Source organism: Oncorhynchus nerka, linkage group LG19, assembly GCF_034236695.1.
Source record: "Oncorhynchus nerka isolate Pitt River linkage group LG19, Oner_Uvic_2.0, whole genome shotgun sequence".
Classification (NCBI taxonomy): domain Eukaryota; kingdom Metazoa; phylum Chordata; class Actinopteri; order Salmoniformes; family Salmonidae; genus Oncorhynchus; species Oncorhynchus nerka.
Genome location: NC_088414.1, coordinates 45,956,473 through 45,978,111, shown reverse-complemented (window position 1 = coordinate 45,978,111; position 21,639 = coordinate 45,956,473). Strand labels below are relative to the sequence as shown.

Here is a 21,639-nt window from a genome sequence, read left to right as displayed (position 1 = left end):
TTGGTCAATAACAAACGACCATGATTTCTAGCTCTCACAGACCTGTAACTTCTTCTTTAAGAGTGAGAGAGAGTGGGACACTGAGAGAGTGAGAGAGAGTGGGACAGAGAGAGAGTGGGACACAGAGAGAGTGAGAGAGAGTGGGACAGAGAGGGAGTGGGACACAGAGAGAGTGAGAGAGAGTGGGACAGAGAGAGAGTGGGACACTGAGAGAGTGAGAGAGAGTGGGACAGAGAGAGAGTGGGACACAGAGAGAGTGAGAGAGAGTGGGACAGAGAGAGAGTGGGACACAGAGAGAGTGGGACACTGAGAGAGTGAGAGAGAGTGGGACAGAGAGAGAGTGGGACACAGAGAGAGTGAGAGAGAGTGGGACAGAGAGAGAGTGGGACACAGAGAGAGTGAGAGAGAGTGGGACAGAGAGAGAGTGGGACACAGAGAGAGTGGGACAGAGAGAGACTGGGACACAGAGAGAGACTGGGACACAGAGAGAGTGAGAGAGAGTGGGACAGAGAGAGAGTGGGACACAGAGAGAGTGGGACAGAGAGAGACTGGGACAGCACTGTACAATGCTGATAATATAAGACTTGAAAATGCACTTTCTATATTTTTTAAACCTTTGCGAGTGCAATGTTATTTCACTTTCTTTGGCAAATAAAAACATGTGTTTCCCAATGAAGCCCCTTTTGAATTTAATTAAATTGAGAGGACAGAGCAAGAGAGTGGGACAGAGAGAGAGTGAGAGATAGTGGGACACAGAGAGAGTGAAAGAGAGTGGGACAGAGAGAGAGTGAGAGATAGTGGGACACAGAGAGAGTGAGAGATAGTGGGACACAGAGAGAGTGAGAGAGAGTGGGACAGAGAGAGAGTGAGAGAGAGTGGGACACAGAGAGAGTGAAAGATAGTGGGACACAGAGAGAGTGAGAGAGAGTGGGACAGAGAGAGAGTGAGAGAGAGTGGGACACAGAGAGAGAGAGTGGGACACAGAGAGAGTGAGAGAGAGTGGGACAGAGAGAGTGGGACAGAGAGAGAGAGAGAGAGAGAGACCCATCCTGTGACGTAAGAGGTACAGTGCATTTGAAAGTATTCAGACCCCTTGACTTTTTTCACATTTTGTTACATTACAGACTTATTCTGATTCACAGTTGTCTACTGGACATTTAAATACAGCACAACAACCAATTAAAACGTGCATTATCTAGCTTTTAACAATAAATTATGATATTCTAGAAGTGTTAAATAGCTAGCGTTAGCTCGTCAATTTGCATAGAAGAACTGGGCCGTCGTTAGCTTTGTTGGCTAATGTTGTTACTCGTTAGCTAGCTACCTAAGTTATCGGTCGCGCAGCCCCTCTACCACCATCTCTCCTATCATGGACATCACCTTCTCCTCTAGCCGGTCCACAACCCCTTCAGTCTTCTTCATCTTCCTCCTTCTTCATCATGTCGGACCTCTCTTTATTAATGGTGTCACTGTCCCTGACCCACGACGGCAGAGAAAGACTCGGCCACCCATCCTGGTCTCTGCAATAACCAACCAAACTTTTCTTCCACTTGTTTACTGAAGTTATTATTTTTGTTTTTTTGATCATGTGTGAGAAATAACGTTTTTTTTGTTTTTGTTTATAAATGATAATAATATCATCCCTGACATATAAGAAGATATTTACAAAGTTCCTAAGAAAACTATGAGGACTTGCAAACTGCCTTATGAATTTCTTATTTTTTTAAAACTTTCCTTAAGGAAACATCTTACTTTTTCCCCTTTTATTGTTGTTGTGGTATTAGGTGAATCCAGCCTCTGGAGACCCCTGCAGTTGCCGTACCAGGCGGTGATACAGCCTGACAGGATACTCTCAATGGTGCATCTGTAAAAGTTTGTGAGGGTTTTAGGTGACAAGCCAAATTTTTCTTCAGCCTCTTGATCTTGAGATTGAAGAGGAGTTGTTGTGCCTTCTTCACCCACACTGTCTTTGTGGGTGGACCATTTCAGATTGTCAGTGATGTGTACGCCGAGGAACTAGAAGCTTTCCACCTTCTCCACTGCAGTCCTCGTTGATGTGGAAGGGGGGCGTGCTCTTTCTGCTGTCTCCACGATCAGCTCCTTTGTTTTGTTGATGTTTTCCTGGTTATTTTCCTGTCTCATCATTGTTGGTAATCAGCCCTACTACTGTTGTGTCGTCTGCAAACTTGATGATTGAATTAGAGGCGTGTATGGCCACGCAGTCATGGGTGAACAGGGAGTACAGGAGAGGGCTGAGAAGGCACCCTTGTGGGGTCCCAGAGTTGAGGATCAGCGAAGTGGAGATGTTGGCCCGTCCAGGACCCACGGGGCGGGGGTTCAGACCCAGGGCCTCCAGCTTAATGATGAGCTTGGAGGATACCATGGTGTTAAATGCTGTAGACAATGAACAGCATTCTTACATAGGTATTCTTCTTGTCCAGATGGGGTGGGGCAGTGTGCAGTGTGATTAGAGCGGTATGAAAATTTAAGTGGGTCTAGGGTGTCAGGTAAGAGGTGATATGATCCCTCCCTTCGTGATGACAGAGGCAACGGGGCGATAGTCATTTAGTTCAGTTATTCTCTTAGGAACAATGGTGGAAATCTTGACGCAAGTGGGGACATGCTCTGAGGACGCATCTAAGCCTTCTGGGCCGGCAGCATTGCGAGGGTTAACGTGCTTAAATGTCTTACTCACGTCAGCCATGATGAACGAGAGCCCACAGTCCTCGGGAGCGGTCCGCGTCGGTGGCACTGCGTTATCCTCAAAGCGGGTGAAGAAGGTGTTTAGCTTGTCCGTGAGCGTCGTTGTCAGTGACGTGGCTGGTTTTCCCTTTGTAGTCCCTGGTTGTCTGTAGACCCACATATGTGTCTGAGCCGTTGAATTAAAACTCCACTTTGTCTCTAAACGTTTTGTCTGTTTGATTGCCTTACTGAGGGAATAACTACACGGTTTGTATCTTGTCCCCGTGTGCTGAAGGTGTCAGGTTCTTGTCCAGTTCTGGGATTTAGGTCACCACAGACTAGTACATGTCCCTGGGCCTGGAAATGATTGATTTCCCCCTCCAGGATGGAGAAGCTGTCTTCATTAAAGTATGGGGATTCTACTGGGGGGATATAGGTAGCACACATGAGAACATTTCTCTCTCTCTCTCTCTCTCTCTCTCTCTCTCTCTCTCTCTCTCTCTCTGTCTGTCTGTCTCTCTCTCTGTCTGTCTATACCCCATCCGTCTCTCTCTCTCTAAATAGGTGAGCAGCAGGCTTTGTATCACTCCATAACCCTCCACAGTCCCAAAGACCTGGCTGTCACACTTGACCACACACACACCTTGTGGTCACTCTGTTGCCGTCCGGCTTGGTCAGTAGAGCAGACAGCTGGGGAATGTTGAATTGGCACCACTTGGACCTTCGAGAAAGGGAGAGAAAAAAATTGAGAGGGGGGATAACGATAGAAGTAAAGAGAGGGAGAGGACAGAGACAGAGGACAGAGATAGAGGACAGTGAGAGAGGACAGTGAGAGAGAGGACAGTGAGAGAGAGGACAGTGAGAGAGAGGACAGAGAGAGAGAGGACAGAGAGAGAGAGGACAGAGAGAGAGGACAGAGAGAGAGAGGACAGTGAGAGAGAGGACAGTGAGACAGAGGACAGTGAGAGAGAGGACAGAGCGAGGACAGAGACAGAGAGAGGACAGAGACAGAGAGAGGACAGAGACAGAGAGAGAAGAGAGAGAGAGAGAGAACAGAGAGAGAGAGAGAACAGAGAGAGAGAGAGAGGACAGAGACAGAGAGAGGACAGAGACAGAGAGAGAGAGATGGGGGACAGAGAGAGAGAGAGGACAGAGACAGAGAGAGGACAGAGACAGAGAGAGGACAGAGACAGAGAGAGGACAGCGAGAGAGAGAGGACAGAGACAGAGAGAGGACAGATACAGAGAGAGAGAGAGAGAGATGGGGGACAGAGAGAGAGGGAGAGGACAGAGAGACGGAGAGAGGACAGAGAGAGAGACAGAGAACAGAGTGCCCCAAGGTGGCGGTGGATGGTTATGGTATGGGGCGGGAATAAACTACAGACAACAAAGACAATTGCGTTTTATCAATGGCAATTTGAAAGCACAGAGATACCGTGACGAGATCCTCAGGCCCGTTTTTATTTTTATTACAGATGCATGTCTGTATTTCCATAGATTAGGACCTCAATTATATATATATATATTTTTTAATTGACTGATTTTCTTCATATGAACTGCAAAAAAAATTAAATCTTTAAAATATTATATTATATTAAATATTACCGTGTTGCATTTATATTTTGTTCAGTATATCATTTTTCTCATGTTGATTTATTTATAATTGATGATTTTTATCTCTGCTCACGCTGGAGGATTATAATGCAATAGATATATATATACTGGAGGATTATAATTCAATAGATATATATATATACTGGAGGATAATAATGCAATATATATATATATACTGGAGGATTATAATTCAATACACTTCTATATACTGGAGGATTATAATTCAATAGATATATATATATACTGGAGGATAATAATGCAATATATATATATATACTGGAGGATTATAATTCAATACACTTCTATATACTGGAGGATTATAATGCAATAGATATATATATATACTGGAGGATAATAATGCAATATATATATATATACTGGAGGATTATAATTCAATAGATATATATATACTGGAGGATTATAATTCAATACACTTCTATATACTGGAGGATTATAATGCAATAGATATATATATACTGGAGGATTATAATTCAATACACTTCTATATACTGGAGGATTATAATGCAATAGATATATATATACTGGAGGATTATAATTCAATACACTTCTATATACTGGAGGATTATAATGCAATAGATATATATATACTGGAGGATAATAATGCAATATATATATATATACTGGAGGATTATAATTCAATACACTTCTATATACTGGAGGATTATAATGCAATAGATATATATATACTGGAGGATTATAATTCAATAGATATATATATACTGGAGGATTATAATTCAATACACTTCTATATACTGGAGGATTATAATGCAATAGATATATATATACTGGAGGATTATAATTCAATACACTTCTATATACTGGAGGATTATAATGCAATAGATATATATATACTGGAGGATTATAATTCAATACACTTCTATATACTGGAGGATTATAATTCAATACACTTCTATATACTGGAGGATTATAATTCAATAGATATATATATATATACTGGATGATTATAATTCAATACACTTCTATATACTGGAGGATTATAATGCAATAGATATATATATATATATACTGGAGGATTATAATTCAATACACTTCTATATACTGGAGGATTATAATTCAATAGATATATATATATATACTGGATGATTATAATTCAATACACTTCTATATACTGGAGGATTATAATGCAATAGATATATATATATATATATATACTGGAGGATTATAATTCAATACACTTCTATATACTGGAGGATTATAATTCAATACACTTCTATATACTGGAGGATTATAATGCAATAGATATATATATACTGGAGGATTATAATGCAATAGATATATATATATATACTGGAGGATTATAATGCAATACACTTCTATATACTGGAGGATTATAATTCAATAGATATATATATATATACTGGAGGATTATAATTCAATACACTTCTATATACTGGAGGATTATAATTCAATAGATATATATATACTGGAGGATTATAATGCAATATATATATATATATATATACTGGAGGATTATAATTCAATACACTTCTATATACTGGAGGATTATAATTCAATACACTTCTATATACTGGAGGATTATAATGCAATACACTTCTATATACTGGAGGATTATAATGCAATAGATATATATATACTGGAGGATTATAATGCAATAGATATATATATACTGGAGGATTATAATTCAATACACTTCTATATACTGGAGGATTATAATTCAATACACTTCTATATACTGGAGGATTATAATTCAATACACTTCTATATACTGGAGGATTATAATGCAATAGATATATATATATATACTGGAGGATTATAATGCAATAGATATATATATATACTGGAGGATAATAATGCAATATATATATATATACTGGAGGATTATAATTCAATACACTTCTATATACTGGAGGATTATAATGCAATAGATATATATATATATATACTGGAGGATTATAATGCAATACACTTCTATATACTGGAGGATTATAATTCAATACACTTCTATATACTGGAGGATTATAATGCAATAGATATATATATATACTGGAGGATTATAATGCAATAGATATATATATACTGGAGGATTATAATGCAATAGATATATATATACTGGAGGATTATAATGCAATACACTTCTATATACTGGAGGATTATAATTCAACACACTTCTATATACTGGAGGATTATAATGCAATAGATATATATATATACTGGAGGATTATAATTCAATAGATATATATATACTGGAGGATTATAATGCAATACACTTCTATATACTGGAGGATTATAATTCAATACACTTCTATATACTGGAGGATTATAATTCAATAGATATATATATATACTGGAGGATTATAATTCAATAGATATATATATATACTGGAGGATTATAATGCAATAGATATATATATATACTGGAGGATTATAATTCAATAGATATATATATACTGGAGGATTATAATTCAATAGATATATATATATACTGGAGGATTATAATTCAATAGATATATATATATACTGGAGGATTATAATTCAATACACTTCTATATACTGGAGGATTATAATTCAATATATATATATATACTGGAGGATTATAATGCAATAGATATATATATATATATACTGGAGGATTATAATGCAATACACTTCTATATACTGGAGGATTATAATTCAATACACTTCTAAATACTGGAGGATTATAATGCAATAGATATATATATACTGGAGGATTATAATGCAATACACTTCTATATACTGGAGGATTATAATGCAATACACTTCTATATACTGGAGGATTATAATTCAATAGATATATATATACTGGAGGATTATAATTCAATACACTTCTATATACTGGAGGATTATAATTCAATACACTTCTATATACTGGAGGATTATAATGCAATAGATATATATATATACTGGAGGATTATAATTCAATAGATATATATATACTGGAGGATTATAATGCAATAGATATATATATACTGGAGGATTATAATTCAATAGATATATATATATATACTGGAGGATTATAATGCAATACACTTCTATATACTGGAGGATTATAATTCAATAGATATATATATATATACTGGAGGATTATAATGCAATACACTTCTATATACTGGAGGATTATAATGCAATAGATATATATATATATACTGGAGGATTATAATTCAATACACTTCTATATACTGGAGGATTATAATTCAATAGATATATATATATACTGGAGGATTATAATGCAATACACTTCTATATACTGGAGGATTATAATTCAATACACTTCTATATACTGGAGGATTATAATGCAATAGATATATATATACTGGAGGATTATAATGCAATAGATATATATATACTGAGGATTATATTATAATGCAATAGATATTCTATATACTGGAGGATTATAATTCAATACACTTCTATATACTGGAGGATTATAATTCAATACACTTCTATATACTGGAGGATTATAATGCAATAGATATATATATACTGGAGGATTATAATGCAATAGATATATATATACTGGAGGATTATAATGCAATACACTTCTATATACTGGAGGATTATAATTCAATACACTTCTATATACTGGAGGATTATAATGCAATAGATATATATACTGGAGGATTATAATGCAATAGATATATATATACTGGAGGATTATAATGCAATAGATATATATATATACTGGAGGATTATAATGCAATACACTTCTATATACTGGAGGATTATAATTCAATACACTTCTATATACTGGAGGATTATAATGCAATAGATATATATATACTGGAGGATTATAATGCAATAGATATATATATACTGGAGGATTATAATTCAATAGATATATATATACTGGAGGATTATAATTCAATACACTTCTATATACTGGAGGATTATAATGCAATAGATATATATATATACTGGAGGATTATAATTCAATACACTTCTATATACTGGAGGATTATAATTCAATAGATATATATATACTGGAGGATTATAATGCAATAGATATATATATACTGGAGGATTATAATGCAATACACTTCTATATACTGGAGGATTATAATTCAATAGATATATATATACTGGAGGATTATAATGCAATAGATATATATATACTGGAGGATTATAATTCAATAGATATATATATACTGGAGGATTATAATGCAATAGATATATATATACTGGAGGATTATAATGCAATACACTTCTATATACTGGAGGATTATAATGCAATAGATATATATATACTGGAGGATTATAATGCAATAGATATATATATACTGGAGGATTATAATGCAATACACTTCTATATACTGGATTATAAGGATATATATATATTATAATGCAATGGAGGATTATAATGCAATATATATATATACTGGAGGATTATAATGCTATATACTGGAGATTATAATATATATATACTGGAGGATTATAATGCAATACACTTCTATATACTGGAGGATTATAATGCAATAGATATATATATATATATACTGGATGATTATAATGCAATACACTTCTATATACTGGAGGATTATAATGCAATAGATATATATATATATATACTGGATGATTATAATTCAATACACTTCTATATACTGGAGGATTATAATTCAATAGATATATATATATACTGGAGGATTATAATGCAATAGATATATATATATATACTGGAGGATTATAATGCAATAGATATATATATATATTGGGATATATATTGTATTATTATTATTCTATTTCTATATATTTGGGGCGGCAGGTAGTCTCGTGGTTAGAGCTTTCGGTTGCTGGTTCGAATCCCCGAGCTGACATTTAGCCATGTTTAGAGCTTTCGGTTGCTGGTTCGAATCCCCGAGCTGACATTTAGCCATGTTTAGAGCTTTCGGTTGCTGGTTCGAATCCCCGAGCTGACATTTAGCCATGTTTTACATACACGCTTCCAGAGAATATATATATATATTGTTATTTCTGATAGGTTAATGGTTCTGTCTATTCCTTTTTCACTAAGAATTAGATTTCTCAAAGCCGCAATTATTATTATTATTTTTTTTCACCTTTATTTAACCAGGTAGGCAAGTTGAGAACAGCTTTATTTAACCAGGTAGGCAAGTTGAGAACAGCTTTATTTAACCAGGTAGGCAAGTTGAGAACAGCTTTATTTAACCAGGTAGGCAAGTTGAGAACAGCTTTATTTAACCAGGTAGGCAAGTTGAGAACAGCTTTATTTAACCAGGTAGGCAAGTTGAGAACAGCTTTATTTAACCAGGTAGGCAAGTTGAGAACAGCTTTATTTAACCAGGTAGGCAAGTTGAGAACAGCTTTATTTAACCAGGTAGGCAAGTTGAGAACAGCTTTATTTAACCAGGTAGGCAAGTTGAGAACAGCTTTATTTAACCAGGTAGGCAAGTTGAGAACAGCTTTATTTAACCAGGTAGGCAAGTTGAGAACAGCTTTATTTAACCAGGTAGGCAAGTTGAGAACAGCTTTATTTAACCAGGTAGGCAAGTTGAGAACAGCTTTATTTAACCAGGTAGGCAAGTTGAGAACAGCTTTATTTAACCATGTAGGCAAGTTGAGAACAGCTTTATTTAACCAGGTAGGCAAGTTGAGAACAGCTTTATTTAACCAGGTAGGCAAGTTGAGAACAGCTTTATTTAACCAGGTAGGCAAGTTGAGAACAGCTTTATTTAACCAGGTAGGCAAGTTGAGAACAGCTTTATTTAACCAGGTAGGCAAGTTGAGAACAAGTTCTCATTTACAATTGCGACCTGGCCAAGATAAAGCAAAGCAGTTCGACACAGACAACGACACAGAGTTACACATGGAGGAAAACAAACATACAGTCAATAATACAGTCGAAACAAGTCTATATACAGCATGTGAGCAAATGAGGTGAGAAGGGAGATAATAAGGACTATCAAATCAAATCAAATGTATTTATATAGCCCTTCCTACATCAGCTGATATCTCAAAGTGCTGTACAGAAACCCAGCCTAAAACCCCCAAGCAGCAAGCAAATGCAGGTGTAGAAGCACGGTGGCTAGGAAAAACTCCCTCATGATTCAATCACATTTTAGCTACTTCCTATTTTCAGACAAAGTCCTTCACTTTGCTCAATTCTACGCCAAAGACAAATCTTGAAATGCATAATAATTTCAGTCGATGTCTTTTAATATTATATTATAATTATATTATATTATAATATTATAATTTATTGATTATAATGTCTTCTCTTCCTGTATCTCAGCGGGTCCTTTCAACCCCAGATTACTTCAGAAATCAACTAGACGTTCTATCGCATTTTAAAACCCCAAACATTTCTGATGCTACCAGACTTATGAATGACAGAAAAAAATAAACTATATTTTGACTTTTTAGATTTTCTCATATGACTTAATTAACAACAGCAAAGGAATGATATATTTGAGTATTATACATTATGGGTTTGTATCCCAAATGGCACCCCCTATAGCACCCCCTATAGGGCTCTGGTCTAAGGCACTGCACTATAAATAGGGAACAGGCTGCAATTTGGGAAGCTGCCGTCTACTTTCTCATGTGAGTAAACATTGTGTCTTGGTTTCCATGTGGTCTTGTATTGAGCTGCTGTCCGTCCATGTCTCTATGGGGGAGGGGTCCCTGAACAATATGACTGATTTACTCCTTTTGTTCACTCTCCTCCGTTCTCTCTCTCTCTCTCTCTCTCCCCCCCCTTTCTCGCTCTCTCTCTCTCTCTCTCTCTCTCTCCCCCTTTTCCTCTCTCTCTCTCTCCCCCCTTTCTCTCTCTCTCTGTCTCTCTCTCCCCCCTTTCTCTCTCTCTCTCTCTCTCTCTCTCTCTCCCCCTTTCTCTCTCTCTCTGTCTCTCTCTCTCCCCCTTTCTCTCTCTCCCTTTCTCTCTCTCTCTCTCTCCCCCTTTCTCTCTCTACCCCTTTCTCTCTCTCTCTCTCTCTCTCTCTCTCTCTCTCTCTCTCTCTCTCTCTCTCTCTCCCCTCTCTCCCTCACTCTCTCTCTCTCTCTCTCTCTCTCTCTCTCTCTCTCTCTCTCTCCCCCTCTCCCTCACTCTCTCTCTCTCACTCTCTCCCTCTCCATCACTCTCTCTCTCGTTTAAAAATAATAATATTTTTTTTTAACATTTTGTCAGATGCTCTTGTTCATCTTGTCAGAAAATAATATCTTTGTCTCTCAGGGTGGCAGGTCTGAGCTCTGTTGGTATGTATGTGCGTGTTCTGTCGCGTGTTCCGTCAGCCTTCACAGTACGTGGCAGTATTTCAACGTAGCGTCTGACTGTTGAGGACAATAACACTCACATTTGGACTTTTCTTTCTAGCTCTGACTTTGCTGAGGAGAAAAACAAGCACTTACAGTGATATGTGGTTGTCTCACTGACACAAAACAAAATGGTGCTATCTAGAACCCCAAAAAGGGGTTTTCGGCTGTCCCCATAGGAGAACCCTTTGAAGAACCCTTTTTTTGCGCCAGGTAAAAAAAAATGTAAAGGGTTCTACCTTTTACCTGGAACCCGGCCGAAGAACCAAGAGATTAGCTATCTTACAATAAATGCACTGTAGTGACTCTGGATCAGAGAGTTTGTTAAATGACTCACTACTGTAGTGACTCTGGATAAGGGAGTCTGTTAAATGACTCACTACTGTAGTGACTCTGGATAAGAGAGTCTGTTAAATGACTCACTACTGTAGTGACTCTGGATCAGAGAGTCTGTTAAATGACTCACTACTGTAGTGACTCTGGATAAGAGAGTCTGTTAAATGACTCACTACTGTAGTGACTCTGGATAAGAGAGTCTGTTAAATGACTCACTACTGTACTGACTCTGGATCAGAGAGTTTGTTAAATGACTCACTACTGTAGTGACTCTGGATAAGAGAGTCTGTTAAATGACTCACTACTGTAGTGGCTCTGGATCAGAGAGTCTGTTAAATGACTCACTACTGTAGTGACTCTGGATCAGAGAGTCTGTTAAATGACTCTCTACTGTAGTGGCTCTGGATCAGAGAGTCTGTTAAATGACTCTCTACTGTAGTGACTCTGGATCAGAGAGTTTGTTAAATGACTCACTACTGTAGTGACTCTGGATAAGGGAGTCTGTTAAATGACTCACTACTGTAGTGACTCTGGATAAGAGAGTCTGTTAAATGACTCACTACTGTAGTGACTCTGGATCAGAGAGTCTGTTAAATGACTCACTACTGTAGTGACTCTGGATAAGAGAGTCTGTTAAATGACTCACTACTGTAGTGACTCTGGATAAGAGAGTCTGTTAAATGACTCACTACTGTAGTGGCTCTGGATCAGAGAGTCTGTTAAATGACTCACTACTGTAGTGACTCTGGATCAGAGAGTCTGTTAAATGACTCACTACTGTAGTGACTCTGGATAAGAGAGTCTGTTAAATGACTCACTACTGTAGTGACTCTGGATCAGAGAGTCTGTTAAATGACTCACTACTGTAGTGACTCTGGATAAGAGAGTCTGTTAAATTACTCTCTACTGTAGTGACTCTGGATAAGAGAGTCTGTTAAATGACTCACTACTGTAGTGACTCTGGATAAGAGAGTCTGTTAAATGACTCACTACTGTAGTGACTCTGGATCAGAGAGTCTGTTAAATGACTCACTACTGTAGTGACTCTGGATCAGAGAGTCTGTTAAATGACTCACTACTGTAGTGACTCTGGATCAGAGAGTCGGTTAAATGACTCACTACTGTAGTGACTCTGGATAAGAGAGTCTGTTAAATGACTCACTACTGTAGTGACTCTGGATCAGAGAGTCTGTTAAATGACTCACTACTGTAGTGACTCTGGATAAGAGAGTCTGTTAAATGACTCACTACTGTAGTGACTCTGGATAAGAGAGTCTGTTAAATGACTCACTACTGTAGTGACTCTGGATAAGAGAGTCTGTTAAATGACTCACTACTGTAGTGACTCTGGATCAGAGAGTCTGTTAAATGACTCACTACTGTAGTGACTCTGGATAAGAGAGTCTGTTAAATGACTCACTACTGTAGTGACTCTGGATAAGAGAGTCTGTTAAATGACTCACTACTGTAGTGACTCTGGATCAGAGAGTCTGTTAAATGACTCACTACTGTAGTGACTCTGGATCAGAGAGTCTGTTAAATGACTCACTACTGTAGTGACTCTGGATAGTGAGAGAGTCTGTTAAATGACTCACTACTGTAGTGACTCTGGATCAGAGAGTCTGTTAAATGACTCACTACTGTAGTGACTCTGGATCAGAGAGTCTGTTAAATGACTCACTACTGTAGTGACTCTGGATAAGAGAGTCTGTTAAATGACTCACTACTGTAGTGACTCTGGATAAGAGAGTCTGTTAAATGACTCACTACTGTAGTGACTCTGGATAAGAGAGTCTGTTAAATGACTCACTACTGTAGTGACTCTGGATAAGAGAGTCTGTTAAATGACTCACTACTGTAGTGACTCTGGATCAGAGAGTCTGTTAAATGACTCACTACTGTAGTGACTCTGGATAAGAGAGTCTGTTAAATGACTCACTACTGTAGTGACTCTGGATAAGAGAGTCTGTTAAATGACTCACTACTGTAGTGACTCTGGATCAGAGAGTCTGTTAAATGACTCACTACTGTAGTGACTCTGGATCAGAGAGTCTGTTAAATGACTCACTACTGTAGTGACTCTGGATAAGAGAGTCTGTTAAATGACTCACTACTGTAGTGACTCTGGATAAGAGAGTCTACTAAATAACTCAAATGTCAAATGAGAGAAAATGACAGCAGCTCACCAGCTTATAGTCTACTAAATAACTCACAGCTTAACTCTCTCTTTCTTTTTTCCTGTTCCTCCCTTCCCCCTCCTCCCCCTCTCCCCACTCTTCCTCCTCCCTCCCCCTCTCCCCACCCTCCCTCCTCCCTCTCCTCTTCCCTGTCTTCCCCCCTCCCCACCCTCCCCCTCCCCCTCTCCCCACCCTCCCCTCCCCCTCTCCCCACCCTCCCCTCCCCACCCCCTCCCTCCTCCCCCACCCTCCCTCTCTTCCCTGTCTTCCCTGTCTTCCCCCTCCTCTCCCCCACCCTCCTCCCCACCCTCCCCCTCTCCCCACCCTCCCCCTCCTCCCCACCCCCCCCTCTCCCCACCCTCCCCCTCCTCCCCACCCTCCCTCCTCCCTCCCCACCCTCCCCTCTCCCCACCCTCCCCCTCCTCCCCACCCTCCCTCCTCCCTCTTCCTTCCCCCTCCCCTCCTCCCCATCTCCCACCCTCCCCCTCTCCCCACCCTCCCCCCTCCTCCCCACCCTCCCCCTCCCTCTCCCTCCTTCCCCTCTTCCCCCCTCCCCATCTCCCCACCCTCCCCTCTCCCCACCCTCCCCTCCTCCCTCCCCCTCCTCCCCTCCCTCTCCTCTATTCCCTCCCTTTCCCCTCTCTTCCCCTCCTCCCCACCCTCCCTCTCCTCCCCACCCTCTCTAGACCCCAACGCCATGGGGCAGCATGGTCCAGACCATGCTCTGATTGGAGGAGTGGTGGCGGTGGTGGTCTTCGTCACCTTGTGTCTCATCATCGTTCTGGGCCGCTACCTGGCCAGGCATAAAGGTACCTGTAATACACTACACCTGTTATACACCTGATATTACCTGTTATACACTACACCTCTAATACACTACACCTGTTATACACCTGATATTACCTGTTAAACACTACACCTGTAATACACTACACCTGTTATACACTGCACCTGTAATATACTACACCTGTAATACACTACACCTGTTATACACTGCACCTGTAATATACTACACCTGTAATACACTACACCTGTTATACACTGCACCTGTAATACACTACACCTGTAATACACTACACCTGTTATACACTACACCTGTTATACACTACACCTGTAATACACTACACCTGTAATACACTACACCTGTAATACACTACACCTGTTATACACTGCACCTGTAATACACTACACCTGTTATACACTACACCTGTTATACACTACACCTGTAATACACTACACTACACCTGTAATACACTACACCTGTAATACACTACACCTGTTATACACTACACCTGTAATACACTACACCTGTAATACACTACACCTGTAATACACTACACCTGTTATACACTACACCTGTTATACACTACACCTGTAATACACTACACTACACCTGTAATACACTACACCTGTAATACACTACACCTGTTATACACTACACCTGTTATACACTACACCTGTAATACACTACACCTGTAATACACTACACCTGTTATACACTACACCTGTTATACACTACACCTGTAATACACTACACATGTTATACACTACACCTGTTATACACTACACCTGTAATACACTACACCTGTAATACACTACACCTGTTATACACTACACCTGTAATACACTACACTACACCTGTAATACACTACACCTGTAATACACTACACCTGTTATACACTACACCTGTTATACACTATACCTGTAATACACTACACCTGTAATACACTACACCTGTTATACACTACACCTGTTATACACTACACCTGTAATACACTACACATGTTATACACTACACCTGTAATACACTACACCTGTAATACACTACACCTGTAATACACTACACCTGTTATACACTACACATGTTATATAAAGATAACATACCTGATAGTACCTGTTAAACACACCTGTTAAACACATAAAGATAACATACCTGATAGTACCTGTTATACACATAAAGATAACATACCTGATAGTACCTGTTATAAAACACACCTGTTAAACACATAAAGATAACATACCTGATAGTACCTGTTATAAAACACACCTGTTAAACACATAAAGATAACATACCTGATAGTACCTGTTATAAAACACACCTGTTAAACACATAAAGATAACATACCTGATAGTACCTGTTAAACACATAAAGATAACATACCTGATAGTACCTGTTATACACATAAAGATAACATACCTGATAGTACCTGTTATAAAACACACCTGTTAAACACATAAAGATAACATACCTGATAGTACCTGTTATAAAACACACCTGTTAAACACATAAAGATAACATACCTGATAGTACCTGTTAAACACATAAAGATAACATACCTGATAGTACCTGTTAAACACATAAAGATAACATACCTGATAGTACCTGTTATACACATAAAGATAACATACCTGATAGTACCTGTTATAAAACACACCTGTTAATCACATAAAGATAACATACCTGATAGTACCTGTTAAACACATAAAGATAACATACCTGATAGTACCTGTTATAAAACACACCTGTTAAACACATAAAGATAACATACCTGATAGTACCTGTTAAACACATAAAGATAACATACCTGATAGTACCTGTTAAACACATAAAGATAACATACCTGATAGTACCTGTTATAAAACACACCTGTTAAACACATAAAGATAACATACCTGATAGTACCTGTTATAAAACACACCTGTTAAACACATAAAGATAACATACCTGATAGTACCTGTTATAAAACACACCTGTTAAACACATAAAGATAACATACCTGATAGTACCTGTTATAAAACACACCTGTTAAACACATAAAGATAACATACCTGATGGTACCTGTTATAAAACACACCTGTTAAACACATAAAGATAACATACCTGATAGTACCTGTTATAAAACACACCTGTTAAACACATAAAGATAACATACCTGATAGTACCTGTTATAAAACACACCTGTTAAACACATAAAGATAACATACCTGATAGTACCTGTTATAAAACACACCTGTTAAACACATAAAGATAACATACCTGATAGTACCTGTTATAAAACACACCTGTTAAACACATAAAGATAACATACCTGATAGTACCTGTTAAACACATAAAGATAACATACCTGATAGTACCTGTTATAAAACACACCTGTTAAACACATAAAGATAACATACCTGATAGTACCTGTTATAAAACACACCTGTTAAACACATAAAGATAACATACCTGATAGTACCTGTTATACCTGTTAAACACATAAAGATAACATACCTGATAGTACCTGTTATACACATAAAGATAACATACCTGATAGTACCTGTTATAAAACACACCTGTTAAACACATAAAGATAACATACCTGATAGTACCTGTTAAACACATAAAGATAACATACCTGATAGTACCTGTTAAACACATAAAGATAACATACCTGATAGTACCTGTTATACACATAAAGATAACATACCTGATAGTACCTGTTATAAAACACACCTGTTAAACACATAAAGATAACATACCTGATAGTACCTGTTATAAAACACACCTGTTAAACACATAAAGATAACATACCTGATAGTACCTGTTATAAAACACACCTGTTAAACACATAAAGATAACATACCTGATAGTACCTGTTATAAAACACACCTGTTAAACACATAAAGATAACATACCTGATAGTACCTGTTATAAAACACACCTGTTAAACACATAAAGATAACATACCTGATGGTACCTGTTATAAAACACACCTGTTAAACACATAAAGATAACATACCTGATAGTACCTGTTAAACACATAAAGATAACATACCTGATAGTACCTGTTATAAAACACACCTGTTAAACACATAAAGATAACATACCTGATAGTACCTGTTAAACACATAAAGATAACATACCTGATAGTACCTGTTAAACACATAAAGATAACATACCTGATAGTACCTGTTATAAAACACACCTGTTAAACACATAAAGATAACATACCTGATAGTAGTAAAACTGATAGTACAACACCTGACTTATTATCTTTGTCTATCCAGTTTGTTTATAATCAGGTTCACTGTCAGACATCAAGGTAGGTCACCTGTTAATAACACACCTGTCAATAACACAGTTCACCAACTCTATTACATTTATAACCAGATATCAGGTATAAAGGTAACACACATGTTAATAACATACCTGTCAATAACACAGTTGACCAACTCTATTACATTTATAACCAGATATCAGGTATAAAGGTAACACACCTGACAATAACACACCTGACCATCTATAACCAGTGTCTGTAGCCCAATTAAAATAACCAGGGTTACCTGCCGCTCGGGGTGGCAGCGTAGCCTAGTGGTTAGAGTGGAGGGGGGGCAGGTAGCCTAGTGGTTAGAGTGTAGAGGTGGCAGGTAGTCTAGTGGTTAGAGTGTAGGGGTGGCAGCGTAGCCTAGTGGTTAGAAGGGCGGCAGGTAGCCTAGTGGTTAGAGTGTAAACAGCAGTCTAGTGGTTAGAGTGTAGGGGTGGCAGGTAGCCTGAGTGGTTAGAGTGTAGGGGCGGCAGCGTAGTCACAGTGGTTAAAGTGTAGGGGTGGCAGCGTAGCCTAGTGGTTAGAGTGTAGGGGCGGCAGGTAGCCTATAGTGGTATAGAGTGTAGGGGTGGCAGCGTAGCCTATTGGTTAAGTGGAGGGCGGCAGGTAGCCTAGTGGTTAGATAACAGGTAGCCTAGTGGTTAGAGTGTAGGGCGGCAGCGTAGTCTAGTGGTTAGAGTGTAGGGGTGGCAGCGTAGCCTAGTGGTTAGAGTGTAGGGCGGCAGGTAGCCTAGTGGTTAGATAGGGCGGCAGGTAGCCTAGTGGTTAGAGTGTAGGGGCGGCAGGTAGCCTAGTGGTTAGAGTGTAGGGGCGGCAGGTAAGTGGTTAGAAGGGGCGGCAGGTAGCCTAGTGGTTAGAGTGTAGGGGCGGCAGCAGTCTAGTGGTTAAGATAAGGCAGCGTAGCCTAGTGGTTAGAGTGTAGGGCGGCAGGTAGCCTAGTGGTTAGAAGGGGTGGCAGCGTAGCCTAGTGGTTAGAGTGGAGGGGGCAGGTAGCCTAGTGGTTAGAGTGTAGAGGTGGCAGGTAGTCAGTGGTTAGAGTGTAGGGGTGGCAGCGTAGCCTAGTGGTTAGAAGGGGTGGCAGCGTAGCCAGTGGTTAGAGTGTAGAGGTGGCAGGTAGTCTAGTGGTTAGAGTGTAGGGGTGGCAGCGTAGCCTAGTGGTTAGAGTGTAGGGGCGGCAGGTAAAGATAGAGGTGGCAGGGTAGCCTAGTGGTTAGAGTGTAGAGGTGGCAGGGTAGCCTAGTGGTTAGAGTGTAGGGGCGGCAGGGTAGCCTAGTGGTTAGAGTGTAGGGCAGGCACATAATGGTTAGAGTGTAGGGGTGGCAGCGTAGCCTAGTGGTTAGAGTGTAAGGCAGGTTAGCCTAGTGGTTAGAGTGTAGGGGCGGCAGGTAGCCTAGTGGTTAGAAGGGGCGGCAGGTAGCCTAGTGGTTAGAGTGTAGGGGCGGCAGGTAGCCTAGTGGTTAGAGTGGAGGGGCGGCAGGTAGCCTAGTGGTTAGAAGGGGCGGCAGGTAGCCTAGTGGTTAGAGTGGAGGGGCGGCAGGTAGCCTAGTGGTTAGAGTGGAGGGGTGGCAGCCTAGTGGTTAGAGTGTAGGGGCGGCAGGTAGCATAGTGGTTAGAGTGTAGGGGCGGCAGCGTAGTCTAGTGGTTAGAGTGTAGGGGTGGCAGCGTAGCCTAGTGGTTAGAGTGTAGGGCGGCAGGTAGCCTAGTGGTTAGAGTGTAGAGGTGGCAGGTAGTCTAGTGGTTAGAGTGTAGGGGTGGCAGCGTAGCCTAGTGGTTAGAGTGTAGGGGCGGCAGGTAGCCTAGTGGTTAGAGTGTAGGGGCGGCAGCGTAGTCTAGTGGTTAGAGTGTAGGGGTGGCAGGTAGTCTAGTGGTTAGAGTGTAGAGGTGGCAGGTAGTCTAGTGGTTAGAGTGTAGGGGTGGCAGCGTAGCCTAGTGGTTAGAGTGTAGGGGCGGCAGGTAGCCTAGTGGTTAGAGTGTAGAGGTGGCAGGGTAGCCTAGTGGTTAGAGTGTAGAGGTGGCAGGGTAGCCTAGTGGTTAGAGTGTAGGGGTGGCAGGTAGTCTAGTGGTTAGAGTGTAGGGGTGGCAGCATAGCCTAGTGGTTAGAGTGTAGGGGCGGCAGGTAGCCTAGTGGTTAGAGTGTAGAGGTGGCAGGGTAGCCTAGTGGTTAGAGTGTAGGGGCGGCAGGGTAGCCTAGTGGTTAGAGTGTAGGGGCGGCAGGGTAGCCTAGTGGTTAGAGTGTAGGGGTGGCAGCGTAGCCTAGTGGTTAGAGTGTAGAGGTGTCAGGGTAGCCTAGTGGTTAGAGTGTAGAGGTGTCAGGGTAGCCTAGTGGTTAGAGTGTAGGGGCGGCAGGTAGCCTAGTGGTTAGAGTGGAGGGGCGGCAGGTAGCCTAGTGGTTAGATAGGGGCGGCAGGTAGCCTAGTGGTTAGAGTGGAGGGCGGCAGGTAGCCTAGTGGTTAGAGTGGAGGGGTGGCAGGTAGCCTAGTGGTTAGAAGGGCGGCAGGTAAGTGGTTAGAGTGTAGGGGCGGCAGCGTAGTCTAGTGGTTAGAAACAGCGTAGCCTAGTGGTTAGAGTGTAGGGCGGCAGGTAAGTGGTTAGAGTGTAGGGGTGGCAGCGTAGCCTATTGGTTAGAGTGGAGGGGCGGCAGGTAGCCTAGTGGTTAGAGTGTGGGCGGGGGCGGCAGGTAGCCAGTGGTTAGAAGAGCGTAGTCTAGTGGTTAGAGTGTAGGGGTGGCAGCGTAGCCTAGTGGTTAGAGTGTAGGGCGGCAGGTTAGCCTAAGTGGTTAGAGTGTACCTGCAGGTAGCCTAGTGGTTAGAGTGTAGGGGCGGCAGGTAGCCTAGTGGTTAGAGTGTAGGGCGGCAGGTAAAGAGTGGAGGGCGGCAGGTAGCCTAGTGGTTAGAGTGTAGGGCGGCAGGTAGCCTAGTGGTTAGAGTGGAGGGCGGCAGGTAGCCTAGTGGTTAGAGTGGAGGGGTGGCAGGTAGCCTAGTGGTTAGAGTGTATCCAGGTAGCCTAGTGGTTAGAGTCAGGGCGGCAGCGTAGTCAGTGGTTAGAGTGTAGGGGTGGCAGCGTAGCCTAGTGGTTAGAGTGTAGGGGCGGCAGGTAGCCTAGTGGTTAGAGTGTAGAGATGGCAGGGTAGCCTAGTGGTTAGAGTGTAGAGGTGGCAGGGTAGCCTAGTGGTTAGAGTGTAGGGGTGGCAGGTAGTCTAGTGGTTAGAGTGTAGGGGTGGCAGCATAGCCTAGTGGTTAGAGTGTAGGGGCGGCAGGGTAGCCTAGTGGTTAGAGTGTAGGGGCGGCAGGGTAGCCTAGTGGTTAGAGTGTAGGGGTGGCAGCGTAGCCTAGTGGTTAGAGTGTAGAGGTGTCAGGGTAGCCTAGTGGTTAGAGTGTAGAGGTGTCAGGGTAGCCTAGTGGTTAGAGTGTAGGGGCGGCAGGTAGCCTAGTGGTTAGAGTGGAGGGGCGGCAGGTA

General features: G+C 40.6%; 1 protein-coding gene across 2 annotated transcripts in view; it reads left to right on the top strand.

Annotated features, from left to right (window-relative positions):
• Positions 1-21,639, top strand: part of cadm2a (cell adhesion molecule 2a) — a 783,895-nt gene that overhangs the window by 750,248 nt on the left and 12,008 nt on the right. For both annotated transcript variants that reach the window (XM_065004991.1, XM_065004990.1), the window contains one exon: positions 14,782-14,904. In XM_065004991.1, coding sequence (XP_064861063.1) covers positions 14,782-14,904 — 123 coding nt within the window. The remainder of the gene's footprint in view (positions 1-14,781; positions 14,905-21,639) is intronic.